The sequence below is a fragment of the Molothrus ater genome, chromosome Z (genome assembly GCF_012460135.2).
Source record: "Molothrus ater isolate BHLD 08-10-18 breed brown headed cowbird chromosome Z, BPBGC_Mater_1.1, whole genome shotgun sequence".
Classification (NCBI taxonomy): domain Eukaryota; kingdom Metazoa; phylum Chordata; class Aves; order Passeriformes; family Icteridae; genus Molothrus; species Molothrus ater.
This window is the reverse complement of record NC_050511.2, coordinates 61,650,350-61,669,709: the sequence shown is the minus strand read 5'-3', so window position 1 is coordinate 61,669,709 and position 19,360 is coordinate 61,650,350. Positions and strand designations below refer to the sequence as shown.

General features: G+C 37.7%; 1 protein-coding gene across 2 annotated transcripts in view; it reads left to right on the top strand.

Annotated features, from left to right (window-relative positions):
• PCSK5 (proprotein convertase subtilisin/kexin type 5) overlaps positions 1-19,360 on the top strand; it is a 227,476-nt gene that overhangs the window by 169,253 nt on the left and 38,863 nt on the right. The window contains exons 20-21 of one of the 2 annotated variants that reach the window (XM_036402993.1): positions 1,062-1,177; positions 15,551-15,653. In XM_036402993.1, the coding sequence (XP_036258886.1) occupies positions 1,062-1,177; positions 15,551-15,653 (219 nt within the window). Of the gene's footprint in view, positions 1-1,061; positions 1,178-2,927; positions 5,076-15,550; positions 15,654-19,360 lie in introns of those variants that run through there. The other variant, XM_036402994.2, reaches the window with a different exon arrangement.

Below are 19,360 nucleotides of genomic sequence, written 5' to 3'. Positions count from 1 at the left end.
TGGCTGATATATCTGATATTTGGCAGTATATTAGCTATTACTGTGTTGGAAATGACCATACTTATTAGAAGATAAAACACTGTTGACATCAAAACTTAAAAAAATACTTAATGCTAAGTAAATAAGAAAAAGATATTATTTTTGTTGTTGTTATTATTACCATTATTATTATTTTATTATTTATATTCATACAGGTCCTATAAAAGTATTTTTTCTGGTATATGTGTGTGTGACCTTCATTTTAAAGTGAGCCTTAGTGAGCCTGTAAGCAGATTTGCATAGAAGCATAAGATTTACAAATCTGACAGAGGATCTGCATTTCTTAATAGCAAACAAAACCAATCAAACTACAGGTTTTTTTATTGCAAGTTAGTTCCTATTTATAAAGACCATTTCAGTTCTTCCACTGCATATTCACAAACATAGTGCTGGTGGATTCCAAACTACTGTCCAGAGTAGCTTACCTGACTCAAGTGCACAAATGGCTGAATAAATCTTGGGCAAAGTTGTGCTGTGCAAGGAAGGAACATTTTCTCTATTCCATACTTTGTTAAACAAATATCATTTGTTGCCCTTTGGAATCATTTGTTGTTGACTCAGGTCTAAGCTCAGGGCAGGAAGGGAATCCCTGTGTGTTTCAGTGTGCTCTGCATAAAAAGACAATCAATATGTAATGAAAAGACAATGGAGCAAGATGGGTGGTGAAGGGACTGGGCGTCATGTCAGTCATGTCTGTCCTGTGGCCTTAGTTCATGCCTTTTACATGCACATGTTTGCACCATCAGCTTGATACTTTTGCTGATTATTTATGCATTGTTGCAACACACTAGAATAATACAGCTGCCTAGTAAAAACTCTAGAGTAGAAATTTGTTGATGGAAAGAAACAGGACTGAGTTGCAGGGGTAGTTCATTATTTATAAGCAAAATTAGTAGTAGTAATATTATAGTACCTTGTACCTCTAGAAAGAGCAAACAAGTGCTTTGCAATACAGAAGAGGTGTCCTAGGAAGCATTGTATTTGGTGAGGCCAGAAGGCCAACTCCTGCCGTTGTCTTTCAGATGCGATGCCAGCTGTTTGGATTGCAGTGGCCAAGGAGACAGAAACTGTACAAGCTGTCCAAGTGGCTATAACCTAGACACTGGTGTCTGTGTCATTGGAACAGTATGCAAGGATGGTGAGTGCAAGTCTCTGAAAAGATCTATTTTATCACTTCCAGCTTCTTTTTTTACATGTATGGAGTTGGTTTGGCCTGCTTTTCTTCTTAAGTATGGTCTACATTACTTTTTAAAATTTTCAGGTGTATGAAAAGGAGAAATTTACATTTGCATGTGTTAGCAAGATTAGTCACACCCGCTTTACCTGAATTTTCCTAAAATAATTTTTCCCTTTGCCAACAACGTACTTTGCCTTCCTTAGCATTTTTTCAAAAGCTTTTGCTTTCAACAGATTTTTATATGAGGAACCCCAGAGTAGTATTAATAGAATTACATTTATCTATCTCAGCAATTTAAACTCTGAAAATGCTGGTAAGTAAAAATGATTTAAAGCACCCGCAGGATTGCTTGACTTGTGTGAAAGGGTAGTGAGAAAAAAGGGATTCTGAAATAGGGAACATACAATTTAGGGTGGAGATTTGAACTTCCTCCAAATTCTCTGTGGCAGCCAAGATAGCCTTCTTATTGTGTATGATTGTCTTAATTATTCACTAATAATAATTCCTTTTAAATGTCACAATTACAGAAACATTTAGATAACATTGTACTTCCCTAAACATGTTACCATGTGAATTACTTGTAAATAGAGCCTAACAAGAGCAATCCAACAGGAAAATCATATCAGAACAAAGTCTGGGAAGATACCTGACATCAGATGTAGTAAAAGCTAACAGTGACTCTTGGGTCCAGCTTATTTCCACTGGATTTACTAAGAGTTAAAGAAGACTTCAAAAAGAAAAAAGAAAGAGCACAGGTGTGAGTCTTGTTCCTGTGGACCTTTGCACTTCCTGTTGGAATATAGGTTCCCAAACATTGAAAATTATCCTGTTCATTGTAAAGTTACATTGCAGATAGTGGTAAACTAGTCATGAGCCCTTTTCATGTCTGGACATTGGAAGAGTTATTGTCTTAAGCAAGTCCAGAAGAGGACAGATATACATAGACAAATTAAGAAGTGTAATAGTAATATGGTATTGCAATTGATTTCTGCAATGCAAACATTTGAGATACCAGCTTTGTCTCTGTACAGCTACATAAATCCATCTTCATTTGTACACATGCAGCCTCAATCACATCCCTGTAGTTCCCAAGGGTGAGGACACCCCATCTCAGTACTGTCACCACCATTCTTCCAGATGCAGCTCTCATGGAAGGGCAGCACATGGATGTGCAGGCCTTCAGGCACTTGCAGTGCACCATGCAGGGTCACACCACACAGCACATGTTCTCAGCAGTCATGGGCAACAAGGAAAGTCCAGGAGGGTTTGGGTTTTTTTTTTCTGTTAGTATACAAAATCAGAGATTTCAATGCCTTAAAATCAACTCGCTCTATAGGATTTGCATTTCTGTTGAGAATGTTTTACTCTTTTTCTGTGGTTTGATTGTTTTATTCTTTTAATTCATAGAGATTGAGAACAAATTCCTTTGCTGTAAACATCACTGTATTCTAATTATTCTCTTTCTAATCTTTTTTTCCTTTTCATAAATGGATACCAATCATTCCCTGTTGGACCACAATATCTCTTCCTGAAAAAAAAAATGCTGTTGACTGAAATTCCTTTTGATGGACCAAATTTCCTACTTCCTGCTCCCGAATGGTCTTTTCAACCAAATCTGCATGTCTGACCAATTAAACCTTCCTCCATTGTACACGCCGTGCTCTCCAAACCTTCAACCTCCTCTCCTTCTCTTGCTGCTACCCTCTGGAAGCCACGGAAGAGTCCTGGGCCGAGGGAGGATTCTGTATGCTGGTGAAAAAGAACAATCTCTGCCAGAGGAAAGTGCTTCAGCAATTGTGCTGCAGAACATGTAAACAAAAGGGGTGAACTGACACCTCCCAGCATCCTCCTCCTCCTCCTGTTGACTTACAGATTAATTCATATTACTGAAAAAGGAAAAAAAAAGAAATAAAAAGAAAGCAAGCCACCTTTCTCCCTCTCCCCCCTCTTTGTCTGGGGAGATGGCAAACTGTTTGTTGGAACTTAAATGGAAAAACTACAACAAGCCTACCTTTCATAACTGGGTGTCTAGAGCTGAGCATCCAGGATCACAGAGTCAGTATTGTGTGACCAAAGCATTTGATGCCAAAATTAACATTTAACTCTTGATTTGATTTCCTGTCAACCTTAGGATTATTCCTGTTTTTTGAAGGTTCTTTTTCTTCCCATCTTTCCTGCTTCTTTCCACTTCAAGATGTTTAAATAGTATTTCAAGAATACAACACAAGTTTACATGGATTAAAACTAAACAATACAAAAAAAATTGCATTAGTCTTTTTTTGTGCTGTATGTATTGACAGGGGGAACTTGAGTTCCTGAGGGGATCAGAAACATCATTAGTGCAGGACCAAGTTCTGCCCCTTTTCTAACACTATTTTAAAAAATGGAAAGTGAACATTTCTGCACACATTTCTTTCTTACTTCCTCTGCTGTATGCTTTTTTTTGTATCACATGCAGTATGTATATATGTTTGCCCAAAATGTGGTTTTGGTCATATAGATTTCATTTTTAGACAGGTGGCTTATTAACAGATATGCTAGGATTTTTATTTTATTTTTTTAAATTGTCAAAGCTATTTCAAATAAACATAAGAAACCCATTGTTCCTGTAGTGGACAAATTTAGAATATACTACTTCTCTTGATTTGCATAAGTGAGAGTAATGTATATGCTCAGAAGTCAGAAAACATTGCTAACATGTAAGAAGTATTCATAAATTATTGTTGTCTTGTAATGTTCATTTAAAAAGGGGATATTATCATACAGATATGTGGAACTGTTTCATAGTGCCCATATGTAAATGCCAGTGTGACTATGTACAACAGGATGTGTTTACAGGACTGGATTTATAATTGTGCCAAATACACCTCCAGGAAAAATTGCATATAGGGCAATAAATCAGTGGTTCTCTTGGTGCCATGATAGGCCTGAATCTGCTTTTAACTGCTCACAGTAGAAATTTCAGCAGGAATAGTCCTGCTAAGGCCAATGGAGTTACCTCACTGTAAAATGGTCCTGAGTGATAGTAGAAGTGGCCCCAGCCTCACTCTTTTTCTACCCAGGCACATGGCTGCCAGTACAAATTTCTGTTTAATCTGTCTTCTTCAGCTTCACTCAGCATACTGTTCAAAAGACAGTCGTTTCACATAAAACAGCAAATTGAACTTCAAAGATACTGTTTACTGGGGATAATACTTAAAACATGCAAAGTGTCTTTCTCAGTTAGCTTTCCAGAACACACAAACAGAAAATGGATTTCAGCTGTTTAAGCATGTAAATCCTGGAAAATAAAGGGGATCAAAAATGACTGTGGATGTTTTACAAACTAATTCATACCTTTAGAGGTAATGTCCTCTTGGCAGAGAGCAGATAAACTATTTCAGTATGGTTCAGTATGAGAGAGTGCAGTCAAGCTCCTTTGGTGCCCATTACAAATTTCCTGATAAACATTCAAATTTGTGCTAGTTTAACTACTAGTCTGTTACTGCCTCATTTCTCAGTATAGCGTGTTTAAATAGAACATAATGCTTTCAAAGTTTAAGTTAATATTATATATGTTATATATAAATATATATTCACTATTGAGATTTAATTATGTAATGGATTGTAAAGAATCTGTTTGGATACTTACAAATGTCTCTAACACTATTATAGAGAAGAAATTAATAACTTTGTTTTCTTTTAAAAAAAACTGACATTGTTATAATGAAATCCATCTTTACTGAAAAAATACTGTACATGTGTAAAATGTTCAGTTGTTATTTGTAAAATAGGGTAGTTCTGTTGTAATTGATATTGGCCAAAATCAATGTTATTCCATATTTTATTTTTTCTATTAAATTAACCTAAATTCCTGTTCTTTTGGTCTGAAAAAACATGTTGCTCCATACGCTAAACATCTTTGTTGAAGGATGTAGGTAGCTCTTTCGTATAGAGCACTTAAATATCTGGGGATTTAGTTACAGACTTCTTTTAGTTTAAGTGATGGAATTTATGATTTCAGAAATACCTGGTTTAAGTGGAAATCACTTTTTTGTGTAGTAACACTAGAGCCATATCTGAACCCCAATGGGTAACAATGTTGACTTCCTCTGATCTGTAAGAGTTTGTAATGGGTCTAATCTGTTGTGTGTTCAGAATTAAAATCAGAATTTGTAACTATCTAATGGCTCAGGCAGTTGAGAACGAAGGTCTCATCTCTGCAGTCAGACAGAGAGGCCACTTGCACAGCATGGTGTCAATGTCTGTTCTCATGCTTGCCTGCAGTGCAGCTTAGATCACAGCCAGAGTGTCCCTATCCCTTCAACAGCACCTGACCACAGGGCCCCATGCAGCCTCCTGTGCCAGCCCTGCAGGGTGAGCTCCTTCACTGGCATGAGCTGCTGCTCGTGTCCATTTACCACTTAGTCCCACAGCCTGAGTGCATAGCAAAAGGGCAGTTTATCCAAGGGGTCATATGTTCACATGGCATGTTAAACACATTTGAGACATGTAAAGAATTTCCTGGAAAAAAACCCACCACTTTTTGGCCTTAGACATCTCATTGTCACTGACCTGTTTTGACCTGCTTTCAAAACAAGGAGTTAGTCATCATTCCCACAGTTTCCCTGTCAGTCCCCAGAAGCATACATATGTGGGATGGCGCATTCTTAGCAATAGTTTGGTGAGACCACACCTGGAAAAAAGGTTGCCTACCTTAATAAAGTGTTGTATGAAGAACTCCTTGTTTCAGCTCCCACCTCACCTTCTTCTTCCAAATGGGCAGACAAGTAAGGATAAATCTGTGGTTTAGGCTGAAAACTGGAATTTTCTGGTGTCAGCTCAGACTCTTTGGTCATCCTTCTTTGTTTTGCCTTAATAGCTGTTGTCAGAGACATGCAAAATTTGTAAACAGCCTATATCTAGTACTTGTACTAGAGGATCCCTGCAGTGACAGGATTGCAATTGAAAGAAGTTAGTTTGTTCCCAGCTGCAGAGTTTTCTTAGGTGATTGCTCCTCCTTCTCTGATTCAATGATGAGTAGTTTGGTGTGATCAGTATTTCACACTGTTGATGGCGCACAGAAAGGATAGAGACCATTTCAGAAAGATCAGAAGATACTAAGTATGAACAAAATGATAATTTTCTCTATGTCAGGAAAGACTATGTATGGCATCATTTTAAATCTGCTCATTAATTTCATTTTATTTATTTTTTATCAATTTATTTTATTTATATCACAAGTCAGAAAAAAATGACAAATTGAAGATGCCACTATAGTTAGAACATGGTATTTCCCAGTTCAGGGAAATACTAGTCTAGGAGAACCCTTGATTTAAATGCAAATTGGACACACTTCTAGACATTTTCTTCACTAAAAGTCCCAAAGTTTTTAAATAAAAACAGCTATGGTCAAAAAGCAACAAAAAAAAGTAGTTATACATGCTTAAAAAGTTTACCATGCCCCAGACCTGCAGAACATCCTGCAGAAGCCTGTTGTGTGGGAGCATCATGTTATGTTTCCTTTTCTGCAATGGATTTCCAGCCTTACTCCCTTTTCAGCTGCAGCTCTTCACCTCAGCCACACACCAGTACTGTCGGATCAGATGCCAGAAGACGTCAATGGCAATCTTATGCTTCTGACCAGCAGCTCCTGGGAGTTTGGCCTAGCCCCTGCCTACCCACACGAACCTGTATCCATTGGCACTCCCTGCTTCTTCCTGGGAAGGCTTTGCAAACTTCCCCTCTGTGAAGCACACTATTTTCTAGTAAAGATTTCCCTGTTAGACCTTACAGACTACCCCAGTCTCTGCTGTGATTGCAGCTTTCCAATGCCATGTCCAATTCCTTGCCACTGAACCTATTGTGTAATAGGCTGCTTCTTGTGCCACATTGTCGATCCCAAGAGGTTTGACGGAGGTGTGAGTCAACCTATGTGCAGAAGCACTAGAGATACCTACAGCAATTTCACCCCTCATTAAATGCAAGTTACAACTGTTGATGACCAAGTTAATTCTCTTCATAGCCATCTGTTACTTTTTAATGACTATATTTAATGAACTGAATGGTTGTAAGAAGGCCTTTTATAAATTCAAGATTCCTGTAAAGACATGTAAGAGATTGCTTATATGAGTCAAAGCTTTTAATGTGCAGTGCAACTTGCTGAATAATACTTGTCTATGATTCATTACCATGTCTTATATTTATATAAGATATGCCATTGTGCTGTCAATGGTACAGAATGAACCAAGAAAAGTTTTGCCATTAAATTTTTGTGCAAGATATTTTAAGCAAGCATTAAAAAAGTTTTACAGCATACAAATAAAAATCCTAGTCAAGTTTTCATCAAAAGGAAACTGATGCACAACAACTTGCATGACCTTTTCCAGAACAGGGAATTCAATAAGTGAAAAAAAAGTGTTGAAAATATATTTTTGATGAGCATTTTCTTTACTAGGGAAAAAAACATTTCTGTTTAGTGTAATTTTAATTACATGCCTTACTTAAACTAATTTGTGAGATTTTTGGGTTTTATTGAAATAGATTATTATCTTATTATTTACTACCACTTGTCATGATGATATATTGGGGCTTAAATCCTCCCCATTAGCAAGAATTAAAGAGTTGTGAGTGTAGTGTCCCTAAGAACAAACTGCAAATTGAAATTATACTGAAGAACTTCCTTTCTGGATTGAAAAGCAGTGTTTGCGCATAAGAACAGAGACAATTTTCACTTCTAGAATGGGAGTTGTAGTCAAAGGAAGACATTATTATGGGAAGGAAGCTCTGAGTATTTTTAAAAAATAATTGCAGTAAGCAACAAGTGCGGACTCTTTGTGCTGCACCAAAGGCTGGTCTTTGTTGGGTTTTGGCAGCAAATACATGAGCAGGTCCTATATTTGCTGCCAAAGATGACCAGGGAAGCTTAGAAGAATAACCCTCATACAATCATCTATTGGTTTTTCTGAGTGTTTGGGGGGTGGATTTGTTGAAGGTCCTCTGGGAAACCAGCAAAACTTTTCAAAGCAAAAAACCACTCAACCATCAGAAAATACAGTAGAGAGCAATGAGGTGATTAAGTACCCATTTTTCCAATCAATCTGGCAGTGAGAAGCCAGAACACTGACGAGCAGTGAGTACTTGTTTATCCAAGGAGAATTAATGGCTCTATCATGCAAATTCAACAGTAACACTGAGTGTTTACTGGAGCATGACTAATGTGATTTAATTATAATTCAGATAATACAGCATAACTTTGGCATTTACAATTGTCCTTGGCCTGCCCACTGCCCCTCCTCCTGATGCCTACAGATATTCTTTGAGATGTGGGTTGGAAGGAAAGTCTAGCTCCGTCCCCATGGATCAGGTTGCTGTCAGTGGTTGTGCTTATGACTTTGCTAATGGACCATTCTGTGCAATGCCACTGGATAAAAATACAAAAATAACTCAAATATTCACTCCCAAATAAAGTAGCCCCTTTTCATACTACAAGAGCAAGGCCATATGAAAATGAAGTTGTGTAAATGTTGGTCTTGCTGTGTCTGCCTTTAGCAGAGCCTCTCTGAACACTTTCAAGGCTGAAAGGAGGATTCAAAATTAGTTCCTGCTGCTGAACAGTGCCACTAACTCTCTTTATAGGTGTATCTGAATTATAAGAGCTGTGTCATCAACATGGAATGTGTGATTGTTAAAGGGAATGTAATCTGTAATCATTAAAAAATTATCCAGAGGTGTTTATAGCAGAGACCAGGAACCAGGGAAGATTTCAAGCAGGGGAAGATCACCAGTGTAAATGTATTGAGGAGGCTGAACAACTACAGATGAGAATAAAGTTTAGACTTTTATACCCTAATTAAAAGATTTAATTTGATCTGGTCCTTACTTCCAATAACATACTTGAATCTTTATGGAAGGTTTCTTTCAGGCTTTAATATGTCATCATCTCTGCAAATTAAACAGAAATTGCATTTGATTAATAGTATGCATCTATTGTACTAGTTGTTACATCTTGGGACAATAGTTGTCCTGCTAAAATCTGCCCAATTATCAACAGATCTCTGCTCATTTCCTCTTTAAGTTTAGGATGTCCAGTAATAACAGCCTGTGCAGGAGTTTCTTAAGATGGATGACACCACTGAAATACTGCACCAAAACATCCCGCTCTTCTCACTTCAGGTTTGTGTCTATTCAAATCAGACTACAGAAATCCTGCAGTGGTCAGGGAAGACTCCCTGTACACAAAGTACATACTCCTTGCTTTATAACAGAGGAGAGAGACACACTGTTGTTACCTTGGTTGCCTCTGATGTGTGTTTTCCTCCAGCACTGAAAGATTCTATCTTTAATGTACTCCATGTGCAAATAATGTCAGCTTTACTCAAAGCATACTACATTTGGGTTTTGTATTTCACGTGCAACTACCTAGCTTTCCAAAGCAGTACGATCAGCACTGTGCAATAATTTTCAGTTAGGTTCAGGTGTTTCTGTTCCACTACCCTTTAGAAGGTTGTCAGCTACTGATTATTATGAAAAATGGGAAGATTGAAAACATAAAACAGGAAAATTTCCAGCTGTGAAGCTCAAGAAATGGACAGGCCGAGCGTATTTTTTCCATTGTGAATCTAAACTTTTGAGAGTGCTGTAGTATTTCTCCCTCCTTCAACAAGTGATAAGGGTACAAACCAAAGATTTATTGATATAGATTCACTGAGATTGTTCCTTTTCCCTTCTCCATTTCTTTTGGGACTGGCTGTCAGATTTCAGGCTATAGGTGAGCAGCAGAACACATTGTCAGGCTCTGACATAGGTGTTTACACAGGCACAGGGAGAAACCATGAACCTAGCCAGCTTATGCTTCCAGGCATCCACATAATTAGAACAAATGCAGTTTTAAAGCAAATTCTTAAAATACCTAAAAATTTAGTAGAAATGGAGATTTAAAGGTTAAAGGTGATTTCTTTAAAAAAAAAAAAAGTCTTTCTGGGGTCTGTTTTATGCCCACTGAGTACTGCTGAGGGCTCTGGCTCTTCAGTGGGTTTCTAACAACAATTGTATTAATACTACATAGAAATGGGGGTGAGAAGTACACATTGTAAAGGGAAGGGAAAATCCCTTTGTGTTAGAAATAAATAAGGCAGCTTTGGCTAATGGGAATGGTTTTATTCTGCAGGGAATAGCATAGAGGGCTGTGTAAGACAGCAGAGTCTGATAAAGGCAATTTCTTCACTCCTGACTGTCATGATTACAGCTAACCTGAGTCTCTCTGTGTGATTTCACCTAATCCTGTAACAAGGGAGCCTTTCATCCTAAAATCATTATATCACACTCAGCACACAGCCATTCAGGGAAGAGATGTTCAATCCTTTTCAAGGTTCTGCTTTGCCCCTTGGCACAAGAGGGAGATTTAGTGACTTAGGAATCAGTATCCTATTTTCAGCCTTCTCATTTGTCACTGCCTAGAACACTTCTGAAAAGAAGACTTCCAATCCTGAATCCTTCTCATCACCTCAAATCATAATACCTAGAAGTTTTGTCCCTTCTGCACATCTGAATAGAGAGACAGAAATTTGGACATTGTGTAATTAGTAGGAAACTGAAAACTGAAGCTAGACAAATAATTGGAAACCAGATGCAAATTTTGTACAGCTGCCAAATCTGAGGGCAAAGGAAATGTCTTCATTTTGAAAATGTTACATCATGGACATTATGGCAAGATTTCTTTCTGGGAGCTATAATCTCTCAAACACTGAGAGCTTGGGCTAAGCAAAGGAGTAACTTTACAAAGACTCTTTAGAGTGAATTTACATGTATTTTTATATGCAAGTTAGTTTTAGTTATCTACTTAAGCTTTATGAGTAAATGTTTCTTCAAAAAATTCAAAGAGCAAGCCAGACAAAATAAAATGTATCACAGCCAAACATGAGAAAAAGCAGAGAGGTCTGTAAGACCAACTTATTTCAGTTCTCACACCTGATGGATGAAAAGCAATTCTGAGCACTTTTTATCTGCTTTGTCAAACCTTTATAACCCATAAGATTACGTACAAAGAACCCCAGTATGAAATCTATATCCAGATTTTCATGAAAGTAAACAAGTTAAATGGAGGAAATAAGGTATTTTTTCCATTGATTTTAAGGAAAAGCCCTTGCAGCAATGCTATAGACAATAAAGAACATTTTAAAACTAGATAAAGTGATGTTTTGATCAAACAAAGTGGAGAAGTAACACATGACTTGCAGTGACTAAGTGTCACGGTGGGACTACAAGAGAAAAGGACTTACGGCAGCCAGCACATGGAATCTCCCAGCATAAGTGACAAGGATATTCACACCCTGATCTAATTGATCTCCGGAAACACCATGTGCTGCCACAGGTGTTGGAAAGCAAGAGAGAAATAGTGACAAGCTAAAGGTACACACGATGCTGCTTATGCAAAAAAATAGAACAACTAGGCAACTATGACAAGTGTTCCAGACTGGGACTCAGGAAAGACAGGTTCTAGTTTGCTATTGCAAACTAATTTGATTATATTATTGCAACTCAGATTTCTACCTCCTTAATGGGAGGAATAGTTCTTACCTCACCTTAAAATGCATCATATGAACTGATAGGAACTGAGCATTAAGTATAGGGATTTTGTATACCATTAAAGGCACAACCTGAAACCTGATGTAGCCCAAATATGGAGCTCAACATTTCTAACTATGGACACAAAAATTATACATTAAAATCTTCCTATTATGAGGAATCAAGTCTGTTAACATATCATTATTTCTACAACATCTCAAATTCCTTTTTTTTTTCCAAACACTGTGACAAATGTTTTTAAACAAGGTAACAAGGTAGCAGAATTAACACAATAATGAATGATAAATATGAGATGATCCAAAGTAATTGATGATCATTGCCTGATTGAAAGTTACGTGAAGACACATTGTTGAGAGTATTTATTAAGTATGTTAGACAGATACATATTTTAATACAGAAAATAATAAAAGGATTGAGGCTTTGGCAGCCTATATTTTTCTAGGTGAATTGCTCACAAGGAATTCTGGCAGATGGTTGAACTGCCCTGTGGAATAATTTAAAAGTCTTTTTTGAATTCCAGCGTTAACTCTTTGAATATCCACCAAAAACCTATTTTGTTAGTGTGTCAGATCTACAGTTCTAGATGTGATTTGCAATTCAGATGGCCAAATATGTAAGTATTTTCTGGTGCACATTCTTGTAATAATATTCATTAAAATGCTTCAGTTCAGAGCCACAGAACTGGTCTTCCTGGCACTATTCCAAGCACAGCTGAAATGTATTACACCACTTCCAATGAAAGGCATAACATAGAAAGAACTAAACCCTTTAAAAACTAAACTACTTCTGCTATATGTGAATGCATAGCTGAGGTGTATGAATTAGTAGCTTAGGTACAGTGGACAGGCACCCAGGATAAGCATTCAGGTAGTGAGGGAAAATAAAGTAAAGGAGAAATAAAAAAGTTTTCTAATACATAACACAAAATATCATCACAGAAACAATAATGTAATAAAGCCTCTGACAGATTTCCCAGTGATGTAAATCCAATAGAATAAAAAAAAACTCATGCATCAAACCTGCAAAGGAAAATCTTTTCAGATACTGCATTTTTTTTCTTGGTTGTATTATTGTCCAAATATATATGTGTGTGTGTCTATAGATAGATAGATAGATAAACAGATAGATAGGAATAATATATATTATATATATATTATATATATAAAATATGTCTTAGTTTCAGGCAGGACGAAGTTAATTTTCTATACTATCTGGGAAGGAGGCATGGCCAGACCCTTATATTATTGGATACCATCTCACATCACTTTTGAGGGGCAAGCAAAGGGACTTGCTCTCGCCTTCCATAGGCAAGAGACAGGGTGGAGGGCAAAACAGTCCAGTATTGTTTTATTTTCTATGTAATAATTTCAACCTTTTGTTATTAACATCATGGCTGTTACTGTTTTATTATCATTGCTGCTTCCAGTAAATTGTTCATATCTCAGCCTGTGATTTTCACATTTTTGTGCCTCTAATTTTCAACTCCATCCCTGGAGGGGAAAGGGGGAGGGGAAAGAGTAGGGGAAGGAAGGCAAGCAAGTGGTTTAGGTATCTGGCTTAGGTAAATCTCAGTGAGGTCAGAGAATTGGGAAGTACTATTCCTAGACCATGACAGAATTATATATTAAAACCCCATAAAACATTTGAGAATGTGGAATTCCATGTTACATCCTCTGGCTACATATCAAAAAGGCTTGAGAGGTTTACATTAACCAAATCGGTCAATGGCCTGAAGGCCACACCATTTTTTTCTAGAAGGTGAGAATTATAAACATTTGGTATTGATAGATATGCATTAATACAACAATGTTATCTGGGCAACATCTAGAAAAATTTAGAATCCTGCTGAATTATTTGTCTGACAGCTTTTCTAATGTTTTTAGTTTTATTCCACTATAAAGTAATTACTCATAAAAGATGCAGTGTTGCAGTTCAGAAATGCTGCAGCAGTTCCATGGAACTATGGGCATGCAAGGGATTACATAAATGCATGGAAATAGAAACATAGATATATAGAGATACAGAGATAGATGTATACAAATTGCTCTTTGGATAAGGAAAGCTATAAAAATGTCTGAATGTGTTTGCAAAGACTCTTGTTTCCCTGATCTCATCAAAAGACTCTTCACTTTCTCCCAGTCTGAACTTCTTCCCAGCTAGCACTAATCCCAGACCAGCCTCTGAGAAGCATTGTCTTCATGGTTTATGTGGTTCTATCACTGGCTTTTGCTTTGTCTTTTACTTTTTTCCCTCTCTTTAGAACACACAAACCATTACAAAACAATTACATCTCTGCCTATGTTTTGGGTATCCCAGGTTTCACCCAGGGCAGTCAGTTTGCCTTTATAACTTTGCTGTTCCAATCCCCTTAGGTATAAAGTACTATCCTAGCTCATATCTCATACCAGAGGTTTCAACTATTATAAATTTTTTTATTGGTGTTTAATATGTAAAAACACAACTGTTAAAAACACAACAGACAGAGAACATAATTTGCAGTATTTCAGAAAATTTTTCCTCCCTACATTGTTTTAAGTTGGTATAAGTATTTGCTTGTATGGTGCCTTTGCTCTTCAAATGTAAGGAACTGACTGCAAGTGAGAGCCAAACCCGAATCATTCCATATTTGTGTTTTGATTCCTAAAGTTCACTATATTTGCCAGATCTGGATTTTCCAGCAGCAATGCAAGTGGAAAGAGCTGCTTGATATTGAAGTATCCATAGAAACTGCAGGTTTTATGTATTATATAGGACTTTTTGTCCAGTCTCTTCCATTACTCAAGAATGAAGGAACAGCCAATTCCTTAAATATATACACTCAGCTATAATAAATTTTCCCAAAAGAAACTGACATAAAAGATCCAATGCTGAGCTTTATAAAACTGCGTGATAAATCAATTTACTGTCCCCACATGATGCTGCACAGAGATAAAGTATTCATACTTCTTACCAAATCTCTGCCCTAAGAGTTATTAGGTGTGCAGTTTACCAGTTTGCACCACTGTTTTAATCAGTAAGTAATGAGCCAAACTTTGCACTTCAGCAGCATGGTAGTGCTTGTGTATTCATGATCTGGAAATGTTAATATCTTTATCTCAATTTTGAGGTAGAAATCCATATAATATAAAATCTTTTTCAAGTCAAAACTGTGCACTTTTGCACCAAGTTTCAATCCAGCCAAAATTAAAGCCTAGGTCCTTTACGTAGGGAGTCTACCATCAGCAGCCCAGGACTGAGACAAACTATGCTACAGCTGGAGGTTTGGGAAGCACCAACAGGTATCTGGTTGATGGAAGCTTGCTGAAGTCCATCTCCTCATGTAATATATCCACACCCATGACAGCAAACTCTTTAACCTGCAGCTTGAAAGCGAGCTCAAAAGACATTACATAATGAATACACCTCAGCAGCACTAATTTTGACGTAACTCGTGAATCTTAAGAGTCTCATTACTTCAACTGATGCAAAATAAATTACCAAAACCAACTCTTTCTCAAATTCATGTGGAAAAGAATAAACAAACAAACAAACAAACAAACAAACAGGTGTGATTATCTTGGTTCCCCAAGGGAGCCAGTACTTATTTTCCTGATGCCACAGGGAAAAGTGCTCATTTCAGTAATTTAAAATAAATCCAATTCCTCTTAATCACTATGTTTTCCAGCCTGGAAAGATTTGTTCTTTTTTCTCTTCCTTTTGTTTTTTCGTTTTTGTTTTTTTTTTTAATTGTGAGAAGGTTGATCTGAAATAAACCATTTTTCCTACCAGGTGAATATCTTGATGATTCCCAAGAATGCCAGTTGTGTGACACATCTTGCCAGAAATGCATTGGACCTGAGTCAGACAACTGCATCAGCTGCCCACTCACAAGGTAATTGTCTCCCATCACCAGTGCAGTACAAAGATCTCACATTATCATCTGGAGAAGGGGCTGTATTCTTTTTAGCAGAGAAAAAGGAAGCAAGAAGTGTCTAGGGCAAAAAAATCCACAGGACTTGAGAAAACAATTTTTATGTAAACAAAATAGCTGGCTACACAAGCAATTATTGTTTAGCGGCATCATTCCCACAGATAAAGAAAAAATTCTTTTCTATATGTAAAATAGACTTTCTTTCATCTTCATCCTTTTTAAGTCATAATTCTTGGAATCACAACTGGCAATTTTAATGACAAAACTTAGGGCATCTGTAGCTCTACACAGCTATGAGGACTGGCTCAAGGCATGAGTAGGGATGCTGAGGCTAATTCTGGGAGACATTCATAGCAACTAAAAATCATTCCCTAACTGAGGTGTTGTGGGTTAGGCCAATACTTCTAACCTGACATGAGGATTGCAGACAACAAGAAAGAAGCTTTTCCACAGGGCTTCACAAATCAGAGCTTTATGTTTAGGTCACATCACACCTATTCCAGAAGACCACTGGTTTTATACACGTCCTATCCATAGCTGTGTTCTCACACAAATAACTCTGGTTCTGTTGCATTGGATTGTTTTGTAGCCAGCTGATATTTCCACTGGTATGAAAACAGGATCAGATCATCTAAGGCAAGGAAAGAAAATCCCTAAGCAATTCTGCAGTTTGCCCTAAAAATTTCTATTATATGACTATGCCAATGAAAGACAAACCAGGAGCAATGGAGTCCAAACAAATTTGTAAGTGAGAAAGCATTATCAAATTCTGTGACATCAGAAATGAGACCAGAGAAAATCTGGACAGAATTTTGGACTGTGGAGTGGATTTCTCCTATTCACAATGGCATTTAAATTAGATTGCCTATTGCAACCTATATTGTGAGCCTCACATGCAGATATTTACAAAGCAAAGAGGTGTTTGCAGTAATGAGGTCTCAGAGACTTTTTGGAAGGATGTTGCTCTAACCACTATGATAAATTCTCTAAGGTATCTAAGGTTTCAAAAAGCTTTCTGAGACCCTTCTGTACATTATGAAAGTTGCTAGAAAAAGTCATATTAAATGGAACAGTCTATAGTGAAAGAAATAATGTTACAGAGAAACCTTGCCAGAGGCAAGAGCTCCTTATGAAAATTCAGCATAGATGTCAATTTATTTTAATAATAAAATTTCTGTCAGAATGTGTGATAAATGAAAATGCTGCTACCTGGGTTTGTTTTGTTATTTTTGTTTTTTTGAAAGAAAAAATAAGAAACTGTTGTTTTTTACGCAGACAAACTGATTATCACAAAATTCCTTGTCCATCTGTTTATAGTTTGAGCCAGGGTTAGTGACAAGATCTGACCAGGTGTTTCCTATTAGGGGCAACATAACAAAGAGGAAGAAAATGTAGTTTACCACTGTGAGAGCTGCTTCTAAGGATGGCTATCATTAGAGCTAGCACACGTAGTTGAACTAATATTTGCATGCCATATAAGCATAGTGCAGCTACCTCCAGTACCTCTGTCACGTTTCTCCTTTTCTTTCAGAATAAATCTGAAAATGATCATAGCAAATGAAATTTATGAGGATATATTGTAGATATTCTCTAATGCCATTGGTTGACTCCAAGAAAACCTGCCCTATCTTAGTATAATGGAAAGCCTTTTGTTGTCTAGGTGCAATCGAATGTACTGTACTAATGGCCTAAATGGCACTCAACTTCTCTAGAAACTAAGTCCCACATCTTCAGACAGCAAAGTGGTTATCTGTAGAGAATTACAGCAATTCCTTTCTTATTTTCTTAGGAGGGAAAACACTGTTGAAATCTAGCCAACTTGTTTTATGTTCTTTCAATAGTCTTTGAATGATGCATGAATTGATGCATTTCTATTTTCTCCCAAGCAGATTAAAACATTAGACATCAAGAAAATGTGAAAAATGGACCATAAATTTTCATCATAAAGAAGGATTCTTTAGCAAATGTTTAATTATCCAGCAAAAGGAAATCATTTAGCAACCATACTTATGGATAGATGTATGTCCTGGTTCCAGCCAGGATGGAGTTAATTTTTGCAGTAGACAGGAGGGGCATGGCTAGAGCTGGAGGTTATTCAATGCTACCTGATGTTATTTCCAGGGGAGGGAGAAGGGGTCCATTTAGAGGCCCGGAGCGTGGCATGGTCAGGTTTTGTCAGGGGTTCCACAACATAGAGGGAGTGCAGGCACATGAATTCTACTGCAGAGCACCCCACTATCCCCACAATCGATATTCTTGCTGCTAGTCTTCATTTTCATTTTTCACTGCTGTTTCCAGTAAATTGTTCGTATTTCAACCCATGTTCTTTACCTTTCATGCCTCCAGTTCTCCTCTCCATCCCACCTCAGGGGACAGGGATGGGAGAGTGAGTAAGAAGCATGTGGTTTGGAGTGTTTTGGTGGGAGCACTAAATCCCATTGCTAAATCTCATTGGGAAATCTCATTGCTAAACCACAGCAACCTTGTTTGGCATCCAGAGTGGGGCATGAAGGTTTGATATAAAAACAGACCTGAGCATTTGTCTAATTTGTGGATGTGGTACCTGACCCTGTCTGTGCCTCCATATATGCTCAAGATGCTCCTCACAATGTTCTGTTTCAGAGCAGGGAGGAGGATCAGGATTGCTCTCTTGCTGTACTGTGTGGTAGCAGCCTATGACATAATAACATCAGGGGAAGTGAGGGTTATCTGGGATGTGCATCCAAAGCTCCTCTTCTACCCTTATCCCAGGGAATCTTCTGCCCTTGTCTACTTTTGGGAACACATGAATAATCATACCCAGCCTGTGGGAGAACAGGACAGGATTATTTTCCCTGTGTTTTCACCTCCCTTTTCTCCTTCAGAATTTTTTATTTCCTTTGGATGTTAAGGAATACATGTTCTTATAGCTGTGTCTGGTATGTCTCCTTGGTGTGGTCTAGACCATGTTTAGGGTCAAGAAAGCAATTTCTAGGAAGGTCATTCAAGGATTTGCCCCGAGTGTGGGTAGATTTGAGTGGCATAGAATATGGGAGAAAATGGCATTGTTTGGGGGAAATGTCCTGGTTCCAGCCAGGATAGAGTTAATTTCTGCAGTAGTCAGGAGAGGCAGGGCTAGGACTTGGAAGTTTTTCTAAACTGCTGCACTCTTAGTTCCAGTGGTGGGGGAAGGTGTCCCTTTCCAGGGGAAATTTCTTGGGACCCCCTTTCCAGGGCATGGCCAGTCAGGTGTCAGGGGTTCCCTGCAGTGTAGTTGTGAGCACTGGCATGATAATTGCTCAGCTGTTGTGAGCTTTGTAATTTGTACTTTTCCTGTTACTGTTCATTTTCTTATTTCTCTGCCGTTTCCAGTAAATTGGTCTTATCTCAGCCGGTGATCTTTACCTTTTGTCCATCCAATTCTCCTCTCCATCCCTAGCAGAGGAGGGGGAGGGGGAACAGGCAGCTGAGCATGGTTTGGAGTGTTTCAGTGGGAAAACTAAATTGCTAAATACCATTCCTAAGTCACAACAACATGTAAGTCTAAAAACACAGCTCCTGAAGGCCAATATTCAGATAGATATTTGACTTCATGTACAAGGTCGCAGTACTGAAGCCACAGTACTTTTTAAAGGCTTAAAAGTCTTAAAAGTAAAACAGATGGGTTATTCCTTCACAATGACCAAGTA